This window comes from Hypanus sabinus, chromosome 11 (genome assembly GCF_030144855.1).
Source record: "Hypanus sabinus isolate sHypSab1 chromosome 11, sHypSab1.hap1, whole genome shotgun sequence".
NCBI classification, from domain to species: domain Eukaryota; kingdom Metazoa; phylum Chordata; class Chondrichthyes; order Myliobatiformes; family Dasyatidae; genus Hypanus; species Hypanus sabinus.
The window spans coordinates 61076210-61099402 of NC_082716.1; the positions used below are offsets into that span (position 1 = coordinate 61076210).

The window sequence follows — 23193 nt, forward strand, 5'->3', positions numbered from 1 at the left end:
TTAAAATCTCCCACAATCTCAACTCTGTGCTTACTACAAGTATCTGCTATCTCCTTTCAAATTTGCTCCTCCAATTCTCGCTCCCCATTAGGTGGTCTAAAATATACCCCTGTAAGTGTTACTACACCTTTCCCATTCCTCAATTCCACCCAAATAGCCTTTCTAGACGAGCCCTCTAATCTATCCTGCCAGAGCACCGCTTTTCTCTGACAAGCAATGCAACACCTCCCCCTCTTGTCCCTCCAATTCTATCACACCTGAAGCAATGAAATCCAGAAATATTTAGTTGCCAATCACACCCCTCCTGCAAGTGTGTTTCTCTAATAGCTACAACTCATATTTCCAGGTATCAATCCATGCCCTCAGCTCACCCACCTTTCTTACAATGCTCCTAGCATTGAAATAAATGCATTTAAAAATCCTCCACCTCTTACTCTCTGTTTATCACTAACGGTGCAAACAACTTTACTATCTTCTTTTTCTTCCTTCAGCCATACATCTGTTCCCACACTCTGGTTCCTCTCCCCACCCCCTTGTGTCTGGTTTAAATCCATTGCAGCCTCTCCAGCAAACCTACCTGCAAAATCTATTCAACCTTTTCTGATAACTCAGATCCTCAAGTCCAGGCAAAATCCTTGTAAATTTCCTCTGCATTATTTCAATCTAATTTATATCTTTCCTATAGGTAGGTGACCAAAACTGCACACAATTCTTCAAATTAAGCCTCATCAAAACTTCATACAATTTCACCATACCATCCTAACTCCTGTACTTAATAATTTTATTTATGAAGTCCAACGTGCCAAAAGTTTTCTTTACAACCCTATCTACCTAGAATGCCACTTTCAAGGAATTGAAGGTCTGTATTCCCAGATCCCTCTGTTTTACCACATTCTGCAGTAATTTACCAGTGCTAGCCCTACCCTGGTTTGGCCTCACAAAGTGCAACACCTCACACTTGTCTGTATTAAGTTCCATCTGCCATTTTTCACCCCTTTTTTCCAGCTGGTGCAGATACCTCTGCAAGCTTTGATAGTTTTTCTCCTTGTCTATTACACATCCAATCTTGGTGTCATCCTCAAACTTGCCAACCCAGTTTACTACATTACCATCCCGATCTTGATATAGATGACAAACAACAATGGACCTAGCACTGATCCCTGAGGCACACTGCCAGTCACAGGCCTCCATTCAGAGAGGCAACCATCTACCACCACTGTCTGGCTTCTCCTGTGAAGCCAATATCTAATCTAATTTACTACCTCATGTTGAATGCCAAGTAACTGAACGTTCTTGACCAATCTCCCATGCGAGATGTTGTCAAAGGCCTTGCTAAAGTCCATGTTGACAACATCCACTGCCTTACCTTCATCAAGTTTCCTGGTAGCTTCCTCATAAAAAAATATTCCAAGACTGGTTAGACACAACCTACCACACACAAAGCCACATTGACTATCCCTAATCAATCCCTGTCTATCCAACTATCTGGTCCCTTAGAATACCCTCCTATAACTTACCCACTACTGATCTCAGGCTCACCAGCCTATGATTTTCTAGCTTATTTTTAGAATCTTTCTTAAGCAATGGAACAGCATTTGCTATTCTCCAATCCTCCAGCATGTCACCCATGGCTAAGGACATTTTAAATCTCTCTTCTGGTGCCCCTGCCATTTCTGCTCTAGCCTCCCACAGGGCCAAGGTTAGAACCTGTCAGGCTCTGGGGATTTCCCACCCTAACTTGCCTCAAGACTGCAAGCATCTCCTCCTCTGTAATCTGTATATGGTCCATGATCTCACTGCTGCATTGCCTCTCTTCTGAGTCAGTCTCCCAAATAAATACCCATGCAAAAAATCCATTTAACGTCTCCCCTAAATCTTTCAGCTCCATGTGTAGGTGACCACACTGATTTTGTCCCTGACTATCATTTTACTCTTACTATTCGAGTTAGTGGTCACTAAAAAAACTGTTATCCATTATGGACAGTCTGGCTCATCTTCTCCATAACCTCCTGAATAAGCAGCGGAGCACCCTTCCGAACAGACTCATTCAGCTCCACCGTCACAAGGATTGTTACAGAAAATCTTTCCTACCAACTGTCATAAGCATATACAACAGTTCATCTCTGTGCAACAGGAGAACATGCATCATAGTACAATAGTCTCTGCTTTATGATTTTGTACATTATTATTGTGTATATTATTATTCTGTATTTATTTTTAGTTAAGTCTGCACACTGTTAAGTGGGTTTTTAAATGTTACTGCTGTAATAGAAGTATTTCCCACTTGAGATCAATAAAGAACTTATTACTATTATTATTAATTTTAATGATAATAATAATTATCATTATAAACCCTTAGGACTCTCCTTGATCTAGTCTGCCAGAGCAACACCATGCCTTCTTTTAGTCCTCCTGATTTGCTCCTTAAGTGTTTTGTTGTATTCCTTATAACCTTCAAATATCTCATTTGTTTCTACTTGCCCATACCTGCTATGCACTTCCTTCTTTTTCTTAACCAGGGCCTCAATATCTCTCAAAATCCAAGGTTCCTTAAACCTGTTATCCTTGCCTTTTATTCTGACAGGAACATACAAATTCTGTACTTTCAAATTTTCACTTTTGAAAGCCTCTCACTTAGCAAGTACACCTTTGCCAGAAAACAACCTGTCCCAATCCACACTCATTAGATTATTCCTTATGCTATCAAAATTGGACCTTTTCCAATTTAGCATCTATGGTGAACTACATATACCTGTCTGGACACGCCCCTCTGCTGGCTCCCACAGACCGCTGTATAAAGGCGATTGGGGCACTGCTCCTCCCTCAGTCTTCGTGCTCCTTTTTCCACTGTTAATAAGAGCCTATCGTTCACTTCCAGTCTCCTAGAGTTATTGATGGTGCATCAGCATCTCACCTGGAGGACCGGACCTATCCAACTCCATAATTATCTTGAAACTAATGGCATCATGATTACTAGAGGCAAAGTGTCCCCCTGTACAAACTATTGTCACCGACCTGTCCCGTTCCCTAACGGGAGATCTTATATTACACTCTCTCTTGTTGGGACTTCTACCTACTGATCAAGGAAACATTCAGGCAGACAGACAGACATACTTTATTGATACCAAGGGAAATTGGGTAAATTGGGGAAATTCCTGAACACATTTGACAAACTCTAACCCATCCAGCCCTTTTACAGTATGAAGCTTTCATCTCTCTACAAATTTGCTTGTCTAAATCCCCTGGTTTATAATATAAAAACGCAAACACGAGGAAATCTGCAGATGCTGGAGATTCAAGCAACACACACAAAACACTGGTGGAATGCAGCAGGCCATGCAGCGTCTATAGGGAGAAGTACAGTCGACGTTTCGGGCCGAGACCCTTCGTCATCCAGTTAACGTGGTCGTCCCTTTCTTATTCCTGAGTTTTACCTGTATAACCCTTAATAGAGGATCTCATCAGTCTGTGCTGACTGAGCACTGACGTGACATTTTCCCTGACTTGTAACACCACCCCTTCTCCCTTAATCCCTCCTGCTCTGTCACGTCTTAAGCAGCGGGACCCCGGAACATTGAGCTGTCGATCCTGCCCCTCCAGCCACCAAGTCTCACTAATGGCTACAATATCATAATTCCACGTGTTGATCCATGCTCTAAACTCATCCGCCGTGCACTGAAATGCTCAAATCAGAACATTAGACACAGTATGATCAGCTTTTCGTTCCTGACTTTATATGTGTTTAACAACATCTTCCCCACATCCACACCACAATCCGCTCTTGCACTCGCCCACCCCGAACTCTAGTCTAACACCCACCCCTCCACCCCGTACAGTACTAGCAAACCTTCTCACGAGGTTTTCAACCACATCTGTAATGATAAATCGCTATCTAGTAATTCGAAATACAATTGGACACAATTTAATATAAGATTCTTCTAATATTCAAATTCACCTGTGGCGGGCATTCGGATATTTTCATTCTGGCCGTGGTGCCGAATCTCTGTAGGCGACCAGACCGCAGCGTCACTCAAACTCACCCAGAGGCAGTCCCTCCAAGAGAAAGAGGTAACTGGAAAAAAAGTCACTTCTGATGGTTTTATGCAGGAAGAAGGACATGCTGTTGCGGCACATGCACTCGTCGGTTCTGTCCCAGCGCAGTTTAAATGCGTCGTGGGCTTTTTTCCATTTCAGCTCTTCCTCCATTTTCTTGAGAGTCTGGAAGGTCACTGACGCTCTCCCGTCCGTCAGGGTAACTGTGGGTTCTGCCACGATGTTGTTCAGACAGTTCGGCGCGAATGTTCTCGGCCCCCGCTTCAACCGGTTGGCGCTACCGTTGAAACTGATCAGGCCCTGTTCCCCCGGCAGGTGCTGAAAACGCGTCGCTCAACATGAATTATAACCCTTCCCACCAACCGGATCCTTTCGCTTGTAAGCTGACCTAATGCGGACACGCTCTGGAGAGACTAAACACTGGTGTTAAAATAATGTTTTATAAGAGGATTTTACGGTGTGAAAGTGATACTCAATGTTGTAATGATAGCTCGTTGACACTTCAAACACTCTAAAATCGTGGATCTGTAGTTTGTCGATCAATTTAAGGGCTGTTAGCTTATTTTGCATTTTTTTCGATTTTCGTTGAGCAATTGTGCATATAAAGAGTCACTGGCTCAGTAGGCGAGCCACCACGATGTGTGCAAATGCTTGCGAAGAGGTTAGCGTTGATATCAAGTTCGTGCAGATTGTAACAGGACCCAAAAGCTGAAGATTAAAGTCTTAGGATTGGAAGAAGTGATCATGAAGAGGAATAAGTGTAAGTTTAACGTAATGAAAGAGAAAATGAAAAGGTACGGTTCATAATCAAGAAAGAATGCAAGGTGATGTAAGGAAAGGAAATCAGAGGCCGGAACGGAAAATATCAGAAATTGTACAACAAGCTTTCCATTATCATTAAGCAAAATCATTGTTTATGGAATGCCAGTGTCATGCTGTGTAAAGGAATTCATGTAAAACTGAGATTCACTTGGGTACAGAACCTGGAAGCTGTTCAGGTAAAGAAAACAGAAAAGCTTTAAAAACGCATGAAGTTTTATAGAATCGGGGTGAATGATAGTTTGCAAGAAATGATTGCATTATAAATTTTTGAAGAGAGAGAATGGGAAAGTGGGTGAGAGGAAGGTTTGGGAAGTAGAGGACAAAGCACATGCCATTGACTAATAGTATTCAAGTAGGGTTGAAAGTACACAAATGCTTTAAAGAAAGCAATTTATATAAGTTGCCTGTACTGTTCTAAAGATAGCATTTAAAAGAAGGATAACTTGAGAAGTAAGAAACAAAAGGATCTAAAGCCCAAGAAATTTACATCTTTGAGAACAACAATACTTCCTTCACAGTAACCATCATTTTTTGCACTCCCCCAATGCTTTTCTTTCAATTATTCCCTCTAATAGATTATTCCAAATCATTACCATGAATACACTTGAATACAAATGAATACACTTGAATACACTTGAATACACAAATGAATACACTTCTTATGTATTTTCATGAAACTATGTGTCCACCAATCATTCTATTAAAATTAACAGTAGAAATATGGAAAATATCATGGAACTTTGAAATTGAAAATTACAACTGACTGCAACTGGAGCAATATGAAAGTGATGGAACACTTTGGACAACAATGACATTGGCAGCACTTGCTGTCTACTCTTTTATTGACCTAGAGAAAACGACGGAGGTGCTGCCTAATTGAACCACTGTCATGGTGAAGGTTGTATTGGGCTTCCAATAACTAGATTTGTTTAATGTGAACGACCAACAACATATTTTCATGTAGGTGCTAGTGTTCCTAATGATCTACCACCTTTGTTCTTTCTGAATGGTTGAGGGTACAGGTTTGGGAGGTATTGGTGAAGATACTTTGGTGATTTAGTGCATGCCATTTTGTAAATGGTACACAATGCAGCCAGGTAGTGAAGGGTGAGTATGCCTAGGATGATAAAATAAGAGTCAGTCAAGTGGTATGCTCTGTCTGTATGGAGACGAGCTTCAGACAGAAAGTGGAGATGCTGGGAATACAAAATAAAAATAGAAAATGCTGGAAAACCTCAGTAGATCAGGCAGCATTTGTGGAACAAGAAACAGCTAACATTTCAGAATATATCTAGGAAATGAGACATTTCTTCTACTTGTCAGCCCATTCTTTCAAGTTTCAAGTCACAGATGACCTTAAGGTGATGACCCATACAGTAACGGTAATGCAGTAAAATGTCAGGGGAAAAGTGTATATTCTGCCCTGGATATAATTATAGTCTGGCACTTGAGTGGCAAACTGTTATGTGCTGTATCATTCCATTTCTGATTGTTATCTAAGTCTTGCTGCATTCACGCAATAATTGCTACATTTTTGAGAGTTTCAAATGGAGTGGAACATTGTGCAATCATCAGCAAATGTTTCTGCCATGGTAATAGGAAAGTCATGGGAGACGTTGGACATTACCTAAGGAAATAGTGCGGTGATACCTCAGGGCTTACCTTCAACAACCACACTATGTGATCAGTGTAACTTCAGTCTGTGGAATTGTTTTCCCTTCATAATAGCCCTAGATTGCTTAGCATAAGATCATAAGACGTAGTAGCAGAATTAGGCCATTCAACCATGGCTGATTTATACTTTCTTCTCAACTCACTTTCCTTCCTTCTCCCCAAAACCTTTGACTTCCTTACTAATCAAGGACCAATCAACCTCTGCTTTAAATGTACCCAATGACTTGGGTCTCCACAGCAATCTGTGGCAATGAATTCCACTGATTTACCACCCTCGGGCTAAGGAAATTCCTCCTTGCAAGGAAGAAGGGTATTTCCTATCAAGCTTCTACAAGCTCTATATGTATGATTATGTATTGCTGGGTTTTATTCCACAGGCCGGTATTTATTCCTCCCTCCAGTATCCATCCAGTTCCCGACTAAAAACAAAAATCTAAAATACTTCCACTGACTTTGTCATGGTCCGGTCCGTGCAATCCGCATTCCGGTTCGTGGTCTGGTCCATATTCCTTATTCCAGGTTTTCTGGGTTTCCCCAGCTTCAATTGAGGCAGCTGATTCTTGTTTGGGCTGGCCTCATAAAATATCTTCAGGATTCAGCCTTGGGCTGCTGGATTGTTCCTGTCCAAACCCCTTGGCTGTATCCCTTCCCTTCACCCTTCTCCTGGAGCCTCGCTCTGTTTGGAACTGTCTGTCTGTGTCCACGCCTTTGCTAGGAAGGTCTGGCTGTTTTGCCGCTACTTAGCATTGGGAACTGTCTCGTCGTGTTCAGAGTAATGAGTCCTGGCCCTAAGTCCTGTACCGAAGGAGGGGTCCTGGCTTGGTGTTTCATGTTCCTGTTTCTCCCTCGACCAAGGCTCTGGGTTCCCGTCATGTCCATGTGCCTCGCCCAGCACAGGAGTACCTTGCCCAGCCCGGTGCTGGGATTCTCTCGTTCTGTGCTGGGGTTCCCTTGTCCCATCCAGGAGTCTCATGTACAGCCCTGTGCCTCTCCTCGTCCTGTAGCCACGTCTTGTCCTCGCCGGGTTCTGGAGTCCGAGCCCGAGTCAAGACCCAGGTTCTGGGTCCTTGTCCAGTCTCTGGTTTGGAGTCCAAGCCCAGGCTCCCAGTTCCCAGTTCCATGTCCTGGTTCCACTATCCTAGTCAGGTCCTAACCCAGGCCCGGAGTCTTGTCCCATCCGGGGGCCGGTGTCATGTCCAGTGTCTTTTCTTCTTCTCTTCCTCTGCTTCCTTCTCATGCCTAGTCCTGTTCCTGGTAGTTCGGTGTCTGTGTCTTACATTTGGGTCCGCTCCCAACACCCCCCATATGACAGACTTTAATTGGTGCAGTTTTGTTTTTGATTCTTCCTCCAATAGAAACTGTTTAGACCAGTTTGCAACCCATTTGTCACAGTGTGCTATGATAATTTCATGAGCCATAGAGAAATACATTATTGAAACTGGCCTTTCAGCCCACTGAAACCTTGAACAATTTACATAAAATGTATATTAATCACATTTTTTCCCACATTCCTATCACCTCCCCCTGGATTCTACCATTCTCCTACATGCTATGGACAATTCACACTGGCCAAATACTGTACCAACTCACACGTCTTTGTGATGTGAGAGGAAACCCACTCAGTAAGACAACACCCAAGGTCACGATTCAACCTGGGCCTCTGGCAATGTTATATGGCTTGTGCCACATAAATTATTTCCTGTATATTTATTTAAAGGTACCTTAACATGAAGTCATAAAGCTTAGCAGTATTGCATTAGCCCATCAATTTTGCATAATTTATATTTTTCTTGTGAATGTTATGTATCTGATGCTATCTGTCTGTGATGTTGCTACAATTAAATTTTTCATTGCACTGGTGCATACATGTACTTGTGCATATGACAAGAAGCAACTTTCTACTCCAAGGAGAACAATTGCAGATTCTTGACTTAATTGGTATAAATTAATGTTCTCTTCTAGGTCATTTCACTAAATCTGTTCTGCACCTTCTGCACATTTTTCCAATGCTGTGATCAGAACACCACACAAAATCAGAATTTCAGAGTCAGTATTACCTATTTGCTTGTGTAGGCTCTGTTTCTATTTATAAAAGTCATGATCATGTGTGCTTTTCTAAGTAGTTTTTTTTCAAATTTTCCCTCCGTTTTCAATGTTTTTTATATGTAGATCTCTGTTTATGCACTCCTTTTATAACTGAGTTATAGTGCCTTTCCAAATTTCTCTTACCAACATAAATCACTTGGATTTTTTCCACAAATGTTATTCAAATATATCTCTCCATTCCATTGGCCTTTCTAAATCTTCTAGAAATCTATTGTTAATCATCTCACAATTAAACACCCTCCAAGAGTAAGACAACATTGAGTTTAATTTTACTATATTTCCTTTCTGTATTCAGTCAACTGATGCTTTGACAAAATGGGACATTTTTTCTCAGCTGACCTCCAGAATCTAGATCTTTAGTCCCATTTTGAACCAAGCTGTAATAAGATCTGGAGTTGATAGGATTACTGAAGCTAAATATGCAGATTATTGGTAAGCACTTCTTAAGTATTACATCTTCACTTGCATCTTTCAGTGGATGGATACGATGTTAAGTAGCCAGAATGGATTTGCTATGATTTTTGAAGGCAGGACATAGCTGGCAATTTTTCACAAGATGGGTTCCAGAGTTTTAATCGAATCAGAATCAAAACAGAATCAAGTTTAAAATCATTGGCATACATTGTGAAATCTGTTGTTTAGTGGCAGCAGTACATTGCAATACATAACAATAAAAATCAGTAAATTGCAACAGGAAATATATACTTTAAATTAAATTAGTGCAAAAAAACACAGTAAAAAGATTTAAAAAATAGTGAGGTCGTGAACTAGGGTTCATGGTCCACTCAGCAATCTGATAGCAGAGGAGAAGAAGCTGTTCCTGAAACACTTCAGGCTCCTCTACCTTCTCCTTGATGGTTACAATGAGAAGGGGGCATATCCTGGGTGATGCGGGTTCTTAATGATGGATGCTGCCTGTTTTGAGGCATCACCTTTAGAAGACATCCTCAGTGCTGAGAAGGCAAGTGACCATAATGGGGCTACCTGAGTTTTCAACTTTCTGCAACCTTTTACAATCCCGTGCAATGGTTCTGCACACTAGACGGCAATGCAACCACTTAGAATGGACTCTATGGTACATCCATAGAAAGTTGCAAGTCTTTGTTGACTTACCAATTCTCCTCAGACTCCTCATGGAATGTAGCTGCCATTGCGCCATTTTTTTTTTGTAATTGCATCAATCTGTTGGATCCAGGATAGATTCTCAGAGATATTGGCACCCAGGAACTTGAAACTGATTACTCCTTCCACTGCTAATCCCTTGATGAGGACTGGTGTGTTCCGTCAACTTTCCATTCCTGAAGCCCACAAACAGTTCTTTGTTCTTACTGACATTGAGTCAAGGTTGTTGTTGTGACACCACTCACCTAGCTGATCGATCTCATTCCTGTACACCCCCTCATCACTTCAGGTGCAATACCTTGCCAATTCACCAATGTGTTGATGTGGAAAATTGAAGGAATGCCTATTTTCAATGAATTCATTAGAACAAATACCCCTTCTCTCTGTGAGGTCCAACATTATTTAGGTCTATTATTTAGGTCTATTAGGTCTATTTTCAACAGACCTAACCAAAATGAAAACAAAAGTGTGATGCCAACAGATACTGAGTGAGCTGCAGAACCCTTCAGTTAGTGGCTGCAAATGGAGATGAAGTTCATGGCTCCTCAGACTCTCTGGCCTTGCACAGAAGGGTATTTATGGAAGAGTGGCAGGTAAGAATCTCTGGCTTAAAAAAAAACATACCCTTGCTTGTAAAGACTTTGCAAGGCATCACTTAGAAGATACTGAAAAGATGTGGACAAAGGTCCTTTGATTACATTAGACTAAAGTGAAACTTTTTGGTCTCAACACGAAGCAGTACGTGGTGTAAATCTAATACTGTACATGAGCCAGGTAACACCATCCCTACTGTAAAGTAAGGTCGAGATAGCATCATGCTATCGGGATGCTTTTCAGCATCAGGGGTTGGAAATCTGGTCAGGACTGATTGGAAGATGAATGCTGCTAAACACAGAGAGATCCTGGATAAAAACTTGCTATCCTCTGTCAGAAAACTTAAACTGGGGAGGAAGTTCATCTTTCAGCAGGACAACGACCCAAAGCACACTGCCAGAGCAATAATAAGAGTGGCTTCAAATGAAGAAAATTGATGCCCTTGAGTGCCCCAGTCAGAGTCCTGACCTCAACATGATCAAACATCTTTGGCAGGACCTCAAGATTGCTGTCCACCAAGACTGCTCCCAACAAACCTGGCACAGCTTGAGCAATTTTGCAAGGAGGAATGGGCAAATCTTGCTCCACCATGTTGAGCAAAGCTAATAGAGACTTATCCAAAAAGATTAACAGCTGTAATTGCTATGAGGGGTGGTTCAACTTATTTTGGGGGGCACTGTTGCGAAAGCAGGACATGTGATTCACAAATAAAAATTCTCAGTTAAGTTGATCAAATTCCCTGGTTGTATATGTGAAGAAAGGGTTGGGGGCTGAATACTTTAACAAGGCTCTGTATTGTTTGCACATGGTCAGCGGGGTTTGTAACACTCCCCAATGATATTTATTATCAGATCTTCCATGCTACCCAGCATCTGACGTTGATTACTACCTGGAAATCCGGTTATGCTGCCTATGAGTTCCATATAACTCCGTCGTAATAGCACTAATTCGTTCGTGATTGAAATGTAATCTGTTTTATTTTGGGTGCCTGGAGTTCATGTAATTTGTATAAACAAACGAAGGCAGGGTAAGACAACAATGCAATAGTGGAATCTGGAGGGTACAATAGCCTGGACTTGTTTGAGTTTTATTCATTGAACTTAATATTTCCCATAGTAGCTGCACATCCATTTCATCTGATTACACATTTGGAAACACCTCACAGCATTTTGCTGGTGATGCTATCTACGTAAATGCAATCGCATTCGTTACCTTTGCCGACTCGTAATGCAATTTCGGTCCTCCTTGCCTGTTGGCGGCGCTAGCGACGGAGTGACACCTCCGGTTGACCTGTCGTTCAAGCTCGGCCCTGCCCACCGCTCGGAGTTGTGGGACGTTTGCACTTGCTAGAGGCGCCGTGCGGAGATGTGAAGGTGGTTGCGGTGTGGGTGAAAATCAGCAAACAAAGAAACGGCTTCTAATTAGCGCTGAGCGGTAGTGGCCAGGAAAATGCAGGGGAAGGATGCTCGTTATCTGAAGAGGTTGGTGCTGCGGCGAGTATGGCAGCGGGCTGCGGTCTGGCTGCCGCCGGCAGTGATCTGCGACGGTGTCCGTTGTCTTGTCAACGGGCTGGGCTGGGCCGGGCCTGACTGTCGGCAAGACCCTGCTTTACAGTTTAAGGCTGCCGTTACTATACTTTTTATTTGGGTCACGGCACCGTTTAGTTTTCATCAATATATAGCTGGTGCTGACAAATGGCACAGATATTGCCAAACCATATTTCTCTAGATGACATTTAGATAGACTTGACCTGAAATATTATTTCTGCTTTTACTGGGCCCTATCCTGTACGTATTTGCAACATCATCTGTTTCTATTTCAGGTTTCCAGAGTACGCATTGTTTTGCCCGAATTAAAACTGGCATTGTTTTTGCTAACATCAGCATCTGTTTGATTCTTTCACTCCATCCTTCATTTAGCTCTACAGTACCCATGGGAAACGAGATTTTCCACTTTCTCCGCTTGAACATTATTGGCTTTGATTTCTTCTAAGGGTTCCTGTTTACATAACCCTTTTGGTCTTAATGTTGATCAGCAGGCCAGATATCACTTTCTTTGACTTTATTGAAATAGGATTTCTTCATCTAACAGGGTGATTTCATTTTGACCATTTATTCTTAACCTCCCATTTTGATTCCTACCTGGAGCCATTCTCATGAGATACACATTTTGAACAGGTTGAACATTTAGAGAGATGAGATGTAGTACAATCTCACTTATTTTCCATTGTTGAACCACTATTTTCCCTACATTTAGTCAACACTTTTCACTTTGTTGCCTTTTGTCCTTTGTTGAATGCCATCAGTTATTTGGGGTAATGGGCTTTTTACATATATAATAGAGATTGACTTTCAAGTGGAAGGTCAATTGGTGTAAAATTATTTATACTAATATATATTTTTTTTCTCAAGGCAGGTTAAATCTTGACTCGTGCTTAAGTTAAAACTGTAGTATTGCTTGAAAAGAAGACACAGGAGGTGAAAATGTACTGTGGGCAGATGAAAATGTGGAGATGATGATGCAATGAGATCAGCAGTGATCTTAGGTGGTGTAGTAGCTCAAAGGGATATGTGCAAATCAGAGACACAAGTCTCCTCCCTTGCCCTCGTGACCTGCCCATCACCTCTGTCTGGTTTCAAAGTTTCAAGGTGCATTATGCATTATACAACCTTGAGATTTGTTTGCTTACAGGCTGTTGCAAAGCAAGGAGCCCAAAAGAAACCAATTTTTAAAAAAAGACCAACATCCCTGTGGCCACAGAGAAAGAAAAAACACAAAACAAATAATTTAAAAAACAGAAACAATGAGCAGCGTTCCGAACCAAATTAATCCAAAATCGATCCAAAACTGATCCAAATCCTCCGAGTAGGTCCAAGCCTCGGTATTCAGTTCATTGTATTAGTGGGGCAAATCGCTGCAAAGTTCACAGATACGAAGCTCAACAGCCAGAGGAGGTCTCACAGCCTTAGTGTCGCAGAGAGAAAAGACCCCAGACTATGTGGGTTCCTCACCTCCTTCCATTTGTTACATGGTCCACTGTCCTATTAGATTCCTCCTCCTTCAGATCCATACCATCTTCCACCTATAACCTCCCAGCTTCTCACATCATCCCCACCCACATTTCTTCCTTGCCCCTCAGCTGAACTCACCTATCACCTGCCAATTTGTACTCTGCCCCCTTCCCCTATCTTATTCTGGGTTTTGCTGATGAAGGGTCTCGAAAAGTTCACTGTTCCCCCTACCCCCATTAATGTTTCCCGACTTGCTAAATTCTTCCAGCATTTCTTGTGTGCAATGCCAGTGCAGTCAAACCATGCTTTTTGACTCATTATTATCATGTGATATGCAGGGACTTTCTATTAAGATTTGAGCATACTCAAAGGATAATTTTAATTAACATAAATTTTCATCCTTCAGAATCTGAATCAGGCTTATTATCATTGACATTTGTTGTTTAGCAGCAGTGTAGAGCAAGATATAAATATTTTAGAAAAATATAGAAATAGTGTATAAAGAAAATCTGATGACAGAGGGGAAGAAGCTAAATCATTGAGTTAAGGTTTTCAGGCTTCTGTACCACCTCCTTGATAGTAGTAATGAGAAGTGGGCACATCCTGGATGGTGGTGACAGTCCTTAATAATGGACACTTGTCTTCTTGAGGCAGCGTCTTTTGATGATGTTCCCGATGGTGCAGAGGCTTCTGCCTGTGATGGAACTGGCTGAGTCTACAACTCTCTGTAGCTTTTATGATCTATGCATCAGATCTCCAAGCCAGGCATTAATTCAACCAGTCAGAATACACTCCATAGTACATTGTTAGAAATTTGCTAGAGTCTTTGGTGATATACCAAATCTCCTCAAACTCCTAATGCAGTATAGCTGCTGCATGCCTTCTTTGTGATTGCATTTTAAGATATTGATACCTATGAACTTGACACTGGTCTCCCTTTCTACTGCTGACCTTATTTCCCCTTCCTGAAGTCCACAGGTGATTCCTTGATCTTTCTGACATTGAGTGTAAGGAGGTTGCTGCGATACCGCTCAACAAGCTGATCATTTTCACTGCCATTATGTCCCTTTGCCATAGTCTTAAGATTCTGTCAGCAACAGTGGTGTCATTGATGGACTTGTAAATGGTGTTTGAACTGTGCCTAGCCATGTGTGTAGAAAGTAGAGTAATGGGCTAAGCATACTTCCTCGAGATTCATCATGTGTTGATGGTCAGCAAGGAGATTTTATTTCTGATCTGCACTGAACTGTCTCTCGATGAGGAAGTCAAGGATATGGTTGCAAAATGAGATAATGAGGCCCATGTTTTGAAGTTTATTGATTAGTACTGTGGAGATGATGGTGTTGAATGCTGAGCTGTAATTAATAAACAGCAGCCTAACATAGGTATTGCTGTGGTAGAGGTGGTCCAAGGTAATTTGGAGAGTCAGTGAGATTCTAACTCCGGTAGACCTATTGTGGTTGTAGGTAAGTTGCAGTGGGTCTAGTAGTGAATGCTACTCGGTGATAGTTGTTGAGGCAGCTCACCCTGCTTTTTTTGGGCAGTGGTATGATTTTTGGTGGCATCACCTTTTGAAGCAGATGAGAACCTCCAATTCAACAGTGGGAGGTTGAAGATGTTCTTGAACATTCCAGCCAGTCTATTCTCACAGCTTTTGAATGCTCTGCCAGGTACACTATTGGGGGCTGGTACTTTGTGAAGGTTCGCCTTTTCAAGGAGGTTCTAACATCGGCTGCTGAGATAGATATCACAGAGTCCACCAGATGCTGTAGTGCAGTGCTTCCCAAACTTTTCTATGCCCCAAACCCCTAGGAAATGTTTGATTAATGTTCGCACCCCTTACAAAAGTAATATCACATTTGCAGATGAAGAAGTCTATTTTCTAATTTTTGAACCACGAATTGAACCACATACAATATTGCGGGTGAACAAATTGAACTTAAAAAAATAAGCTTTTAACTCAGTGCATAAAATGCAAATATAAATTGAGCAATTAGATTCTAATTTATTCAGAAAAAATTGTAAGCAGTAAAATCAATCCCAATTGTGAACATAAAATTCAATGACTTTACTCCTGCTTCTTATTCATGATTTTGTCAAAACGTGGAAATTTCTTGCTGACTGCGATCGGCAGGTATGCCTGTGGATTTAGGTGATTCCTATATTTTGTCTTGATTGACGAGAGAGAACTGAATCCAGATTCACACAAGTATGTTGTTGCAAATGGAATGAGGACATGGAGTGCTTTTCCACCAAATCTTGGGAATATATCCAGTGCTGCACACCAAAACTCCTCCAAAGTCTTGCTTTCAAATTGCATTTCAAGAGCTCGATTTGTCCGCAAATCAATAAGATCTTCCTTCAGCTCTTCATCATCTGACATTTTCTACAAATTGTAGGAATATGGATTCATGATCCATTCTTCTGAAATCTTCAGGTCTCCAGCAGCAAAATATCCATCAAATGGTTCTGACAGCATTTCCAAATGAGCCACAATTTCTTCACGCACAGTAGGAGTTACGGATCCAGCATCATCAACCATCTCTTCTAGTGAAGGAAAATTTGAGAGACTGCCTGTTTCCATCCTTCGACACCAAAGACGTAACTTTTCTTTGAAGGAATTCAACTTTTCACAAGCCTTCAATATGTTTATCCCTTTTCCTTGAAGAGAAACACTCAGGTCATTCATACAAGTGAAAATGTCAGATAATTAATCCAGCATTTGGGCAAATTCCTGTGATTCCATTGCCCCAACCAGATTACATTCACATTCCTCCAGAAAAACTTTGATTTCTTCCCGCAGTTCAAAGAAGCAGGTTAAAGCTTGTCCTCGTGACAACCAACAGACTTCTGTGTGGAAAAGCAAAGCTGAATGCTCACTTTCCAGATCCTCAAAATGATTTGAAGATGCGATGGTTCAGAGCATGCCCCCGATCCAGTTGATGATCTTCACACAAGTATCAAGGACTTTCTTCAAATTTGGAAGCAATGTTTTTGATGCCAAAGCATGCCAGTGAAGAAAACAATAGGTAACTTGAAAGTCTGTAATCTCCTTTTTCTTTAATGCAGAAAAGCCAGATTTATTTCCAAGCTTTGCAGGTGCCCTGTCAGTGCACACTGATCAATGATTTTGATATCTAAATCATATTTGGCAAAGAAGTATTTCACCAGCTGCATCACATCCTTTGCAGTTGTGTTTGTTTTCAGATCTTTACAAAACAGGAAATCTTCCTTCACAGCACCATCATTGACATACCTCTCTAATGTGATGAGTTGACTACAACTGGAGGCATCAGTTGACTCATCCAACTGAATAGAGATTTTAAGAGGACTAGCTCTGACATCTGAGATGACTTGGTCCAAAATATCTTCAGTCAAATCACTGATTCAGTTGTAAATGACATTATTTGATAGGAGCACCTGTTCAAATTTTTTTCTTGCTTCTTTGCCCAGGATAATTGTTGCCATTTCAAGTGCACATGGCTTGATGAGATCTTCCACAATTGTATGGGGCTTCTTGGATTTTGCCACTTTATATGCCACTTGGTATGAAGCAAGAAGTAGTAGTTTTTCAACAGAAACAAAACCTAATTTTGGAAGAGTTCTTTGTAAATCAAAACAAGCTCTTTTGATTTACAGTGACCCAACATCATGTCCTTCAACATCAGCTCCGCCATGCTTGTTCTTGAAGTGCTCTTGAAGCTTGGATGGCTTCAGATTTGAGTTGGAAAACACAACGCTACAAAGAATGCACTGGGGTTTTTGCAAGCCGTCATTTCCTGTTGTGCAAGTGAAACCAAAGCACACATAGTCATCATTCCACTTTCTTCTTTTTGACATAATGTAGAGTTAATGAAGGGTTAAGGGTAAAGAGAAAAATATGTGCTAATATGAGAAAAACTATCTAAATAAGGGATGACTGCTTTACTCAACCAGACATGCCTATAGCAAAGTATCGTGAGAAATATGCTTTCAAATATTATATTATGTGCTCGCTTCGGCAGCACATATACTAAAATTGGAACAATACAGAGAAGATTAGCATGGCCCCTGCGCAAGGATGACATGCAAATTCGTGAAGCGTTCCATATTAAAAAATAAATATTATATTATGATATTATCTGCAGTTACTCCAAGATAAATTGTCAGGTGGAAATGCTACAGGGACGCGACGCGATTTATTAGGCTACTCTCTACTGAATTTACACACCTATTTCTGATGATTACTGGAGATATGAACTTCCATCACACGATTCAAAGTCCTCGGTGCTAATCATGATATCTCCTCAACTAACACAATTCAAAATTATCAACGATTCAAGAGAAAAACCTTTTAAGAGGAAAAAAAACCTTTGAAATTCAAAAACTTCTTTAATGCATTGAGACAAATACGAATGAATGACTTCAGCTGCTTTTTATCAAAATGCGGCTTTTTAAAATTTTATAATTGAATAATTTACCTACTGTCTGTGGGTTTGGTTTTAACGCGAAGTTTTTACTCGATGGTTGATTCGGGATGTATAAAGATTTTGGCATTATGAGATGATTTTTAACTCTGAGAGGTAACTCCCAGGTAACACTGATGAGATTCCTCATCTCTGAGGTATAACTTCACAGGTAACACTGATGAGAATCCTCAACGCTGACTCAGGCAGCGGGAGACTTGAGTGAGTTTACGTCTCTCTCGACTCGGGCAGTGGGAGACTGGAGTGTGCTTGGGACAAACGTTACTACCACTTCTCAAGGCACACTGGCAGCTGGCTGAGTGATGACTCTTGACTCGTCACTCAAGGACACAAGCCACTCTTTGTTGCACCCCCTGATATTCCATCTAGCACTCCCGGTTGGGAACCCCTGCAGTAGTGGGTTATGTAGCTGTAGTTTTATTCTCCTTTTCAAGATGAGCATGAAGCATCAAAACCATTTATGGTGGTAGGTTTCAACTTGTAGGAAGTAATAGCATGCAAACTGTACCACAGCTGTAGTCCATCTGATTGCATCTTTAACTTCACTCGGAATTGCTTTTTCACTCTTATGATAGCTTTTTGCAGGCCGTAGTTGGACTTCCTGTAGAGTTCTGGATCACCAGTGTTGAATTCCACTAATTTTTCTCTTAGACTGCAAGTCTTCTGGTTCATATGTGACTTCTGGTTTGAGTATGTCTTTTGTGTTCTTAAAGGCACATACCCATTCACACAGGTCTTTATGAAGTCTGTGATTGTCTTTAGAAGTTGTGTTAATTTCATTGTGGTCTACGCTTGTTCTAGAAAAGCTGCTTTTACAGGAATTCAGGTTAGGAAAGATGAGCAATTTTGCCTTAATTTTTTTCTGCTTTAATATCTCTTTCTATACTGGAGCTTTTCAACAAAGAAATGGTTTGGCATGGCATGGTAGCACAGCAGTTAGCGTAACACTTTATAGCGTCACTACCTTGGGTTCAGTTTCCACCACTGACTAAGGAGTTTGTATGTTCTCCCTGTGACTGCATGTGTTTCCTCTGTGTGCTCTGGTTACCTCTCACATTCCAAAGACATATGGATTAGTAGGTTAATTGGTTACTTGAGTGTATTTGGGTGGCGTGGGCTCCTTGGGCTGGAAGGGTCTATTTGTTACTGTGCTGTATCTCTAAATAAAAAGTAAATAAATTTAAAATAATTATCTATCTATACTCAGCTTTCCTTTTTTAATTTTACTATATCACAATTAATATGAGCATTAAATATAATTAATTGCAAAATATTTCATATACAATATTCTGAAATGATACTTTATATATCCAAATATGGTAACTTAATGTGACAGCTTTCTAATAGCAGACAATGAGGACACCAATTGTACTGGATCCAGGCATGTGAACCTGTACTACTGCATTGCTGCAGTGGAGGGTAATTACATTATTAACGTATGAATGGAGAAACAAAGGTTATTTTCAGGTGTTAGCATTGTTTCTTGGATACCTAAGTTGAAATTGTGCTTTCAGGTCTAATTTGAGTACATAACCTGATTTGATGTTTCAGTGAAGGACTGAGCCACGTTGTGAAAGGTACTGTAGCGGTGTGCTACAAGCAGCGCTAAAATTACGACACGGAGTCGGTAACTGCAGTCGAAGGAAAAACTTTATTCGAAAACTTCAGCCTCACTTTTAAGCCTCTGTCAACCGGCCCCCCGTGGCGAAGAGGCTCCGAAGCTCTGTGCTCGCAAACCCCCGTAGGCTATCTAATTGTGAGTCGGTTCGCATACGCTAGGAAATGAGCCGCCACATAACCCCCCCCCAGAACCGGCGATACACCCCTCAATGTCCACAGCCTGGGCCAGAACCTGCTTGGGAGGTCGGCCTCTGCGCCGAGGCGCCGGAAACTCGGCCGGTTGCGCCAGGTCCACATGGGCCGGCTTGAGGCGGTCCACCGTGAAAACCTCCTCCTTCCCCCCAACGTCCAGCACGAACGTGGACCCGTTGTTCCGGAGCACCGTAAACGGCCCCTCGTATGGCCGCTGCAGCGGCGGCCGATGCCCGCCCCTTCGTACAAACACAAACTTACAGTTCCGTAGGTCTTTGGGTACGCAGGTCGGGTGCCGCCCATGCTGTGAAGTGGGTATGGGGGCCAGGTTACCGAGCTTCTCGCGAAGTCTGCCCAGGACTGCTGCGGGAGCTTCCTCTTGCCCCCTTGGGGCTGGTAGGAACTCCCCGGGGACGGCCAGGGGCGCGCCGTATACCAACTCGGCCGACGAGGCGTGCAGGTCGTCCTTGGGCGCTGTGCGAATGCCGAGTAGGACCCAGGGAAGCTCGTCCGCCCAGTTGGCTCCTCGCAGGCGGGCCATGAGGGCCGACTTCAGGTGACGGTGGAAACGCTCCACTAGCCCGTTCGACTGTGGGTGGTAGGCAGTTGTGTGGTGCAGCTGAGTCCCCAAAAGGCTGGCCATAGCTGACCACAGGCTGGAGGTGAACTGGGCGCCTCTGTCGGAGGTAATGTGGGCTGGTACACCAAAGCGGGATATCCAGGTGGCGAGCAGGGCTCGGGCGCAAGATTCGGAGGTGGTGTCGGTGAGCGGGACCGCCTCTGGCCATCTTGTGAACCGGTCCACGATAGTCAGGAGGTAACGCGCTCCGCGCGACACTGGCAGGGGGCCCACGATATCCACATGAATGTGGTCGAAACGCCGGTGGGCGGGATGGAACTGCTGCGGTGGGGCTTTGGTGTGCCGCTGCACCTTGGCCGCCTGGCAGTGCATGCACGTTCTGGCCCATTCACTGACCTGTTTGCGGAGTCCGTGCCAAACGAACCTGCTGGAAACCATCCGGACAGTTGTCCGGATGGAGGGATGCGCCAAGTTATGAATGGAGTCGAAAACACGTCGCCGCCAGGCTGCGGGGACGACCGGACGGGGCCGGCCGGTGGCGACGTCACAGAGTAGGGTCCTCTCACCTGGGCCCACGGGGAAGTCCTGGAGCTGCAAACCAGAGACTGCAGTCCTGTAACTCGGAATCTCCTCATCTACCTGCTGTGCCTCTGCCAGTGCCTCAAAGTCTACCCCTTGGGAAAGGGCATGAACGGTAGGGCGAGAGAGCGCATCCGCCACGACATTGTCCTTACCCGAGACGTGCCGGACATCCGTTGTGTATTCAGAGATGTAGGACAGGTGGCGTTGCTGGCGGGATGACCAGGGGTCGGATGCTTTCGTAAACGCAAAGGTAAGCGGTTTGTGGTCCGTGAACGCGGTGAAGGGCCGGCCTTCTAGGAAGTACCTGAAATGCCGGATTGCCAGGTAGAGCGCCAACAGTTCCCGGTCAAAAGCACTGTACTTGAGCTCGGGTGGCCGCAGGTGTTTGCTGAAAAACGCCAGGGGTTGCCAGCGACCTGCGATGAGTTGCTCCAGCACCCCACCGACTGCCGTGTTTGATGCGTCCACTGTGAGGGCGGTAGGGGTGTCCATTCTGGGATGTACTAGCATTGCGGCGTCAGCCAAAGCTTCCTTCGTTTGAACGAAAGCGGCGGCGGACTCCTCGTCCCAGGTAATGTTCTTGCTCGGACCCGACATCAGGGCGAACAGGGGGCGCATGATCCGGGCAGCTGAAGGGAGGAAGCGGCGGTAGAAATTGACCATACCTACGAATTCCTGAAGGCCTTTGATCGTGGTGGGTCGGGGGAAGTGGCGGACCGCATCTACCTTAGCGGGCAGAGGGGTCGCCCCGTCTTTAGTAATCCTGTGGCCCAGGAAGTCAATGGTATCAAGTCCGAACTGGCATTTGGCAGGGTTGATTGTAAGACCGTACTCACTCAGTCGGGCGCAGAGTTGACGGAGGTGGGACAGATGCTCCTGACGACTGCCGCTGGCTATGAGGATGTCATCCAAATAGATGAACGCGAAGTCCAGGTCCCGTCCCACCGCGTCCATTAACCGCTGGAACGTCTGTGCGGCATTCTTCAGGCCGAACGGCATGCGGAGGAACTCGAAGAGGCCAAACGGGGTGATGAGAGCCGTTTTGGGGACGTCGTCAGGATGCATCGGGATTTGATGGTACCCTCGGACAAGGTCGACCTTGGAGAAGATCCGGGCGCCGTGCAGGTTTGCCGCAAAGTCCTGAATGTGCGGCACAGGGTAGCGGTCCGGTGTGGTAGCCTCGTTCAGCCTGCGGTAGTCGCCGCACGGTCTCCAGCCCCCCGTCGCTTTGGGCACCATGTGCAGGGGGGAAGCCCAGGGGCTGTCGGACCGCCGGATGATCCCCAATTCCTCCATTCTCTGGAACTCCTCCTTCGCCAGTCGGAGCTTGTCCGGGGGAAGCCGCCGAGCACGGGCATGGAGGGGTGGTCCCTGTGTCGGGATGTGGTGCTGTACGCCGTGCCTGGGCATGGCTGCTGTGAACTGCGGTGCCAGAACCGATGGGAACTCCGCCAGGACCCTGGTGAAGTTGTTGTCGGACAGCGTGATGGAGCCGAGGTGAGGGGCTGGCAACTGGGCCGCGCCCAGGGAGAACGTCTGAAAGGTCTCAGCGTGTACCAGTCTCTTCCTGGGCAGGTCAACCAGCAGGCTGTGAGCTCGCAAAAAATCCGCACCCAGAAGCGGTTGGGCTACGGCGGCCAGTGTGAAGTCCCACGTGAACTGGCTGGGGCCGAACTGTAGCTGCACCTGACGGGTGCCATAGGTCCTTACTGTGCTGCCATTCACGGCCCTCAGGGGGGGACCCGGTGCCCTGCTGCGGGTGTCGTAACTCGTCGGAGGTAAAACGCTGACCTCAGCCCCAGTATCGACCAAAAAGCGGCGTCCCGACCTGCTATCCCACACATACAGGAGGCTATCCCGATGGCCAGCCGCCGTAGCCATCAGCGGCGGCTGGCCCTGGCGTTTCCCGGGAACTTGCAGGGCGGGCGGCAACGGCGGGCTTCTGCGCCCCACCGCTGGTGGTAGAAGCACCAGTGGTCATTGGGCCGGGGGTTAGTGGGCTCTGCGGCCGGGCCAGGACTGGTTTGCTGCCGGGAGCGGGGCTGGGAGATCTGTGCAATGGACGCCCCGCTCACCTTTTTGGCGTTCCACAGCAAGTCCGCCCGGGCTGCCACCTTCCGGGGGTCACTGAAATCCGCGTCGGACAGCAGCAGGCGTATGTCCTCGGGCAGCTGCTCCAGGAATGCCTGCTCAAACATGAGGCCTGTGTGTCCCTCGGCCAGAGACAACATCTCATTCATTAAAGCCGATGGAGGTCTGTCGCCCAAGCCATCCAGGTGCAGTAAACGGGCAGCCCGCTCGCGCCGTGAGAGTCCGAAAGTCCTGAGGAGCAGAGCTTTGAATTCCGTGTACTTGCCGTCTGCCGGGGGCG

At 44.4% G+C, this 23193-nt stretch overlaps 2 protein-coding genes and 1 non-coding gene across 4 annotated transcripts in view; 2 read left to right on the plus strand and 1 right to left on the minus strand.

Annotated features, from left to right (window-relative positions):
* Positions 1 to 4206, minus strand: part of ntmt2 (N-terminal Xaa-Pro-Lys N-methyltransferase) — a 41003-nt gene extending 36797 nt beyond the window's left edge. Inside the window, exon 1 of the mRNA XM_059984452.1 lies at positions 4041 to 4206. Within this exon, the coding sequence (XP_059840435.1) occupies positions 4041 to 4206 (166 nt within the window). The remainder of the gene's footprint in view (positions 1 to 4040) is intronic.
* A 7462-nt stretch (positions 4207 to 11668) lies between these two features.
* The window catches only part of kifap3a (kinesin-associated protein 3a), a 204243-nt gene continuing 192718 nt past the window's right edge, over positions 11669 to 23193 (plus strand). Inside the window, exon 1 of one of the 2 annotated variants that reach the window (XM_059984450.1) lies at positions 11669 to 11852. In XM_059984450.1, the coding sequence (XP_059840433.1) occupies positions 11821 to 11852 (32 nt within the window). In that variant the 5' untranslated portion in view covers positions 11669 to 11820. The remainder of the gene's footprint in view (positions 11853 to 23193) is intronic. The other variant, XM_059984451.1, reaches the window with a different exon arrangement.
* LOC132402376 (U6 spliceosomal RNA) lies at positions 17371 to 17477 on the plus strand. Its single transcript, XR_009514892.1, has one exon. It is a non-coding gene; the product is annotated as a U6 spliceosomal RNA (small nuclear RNA).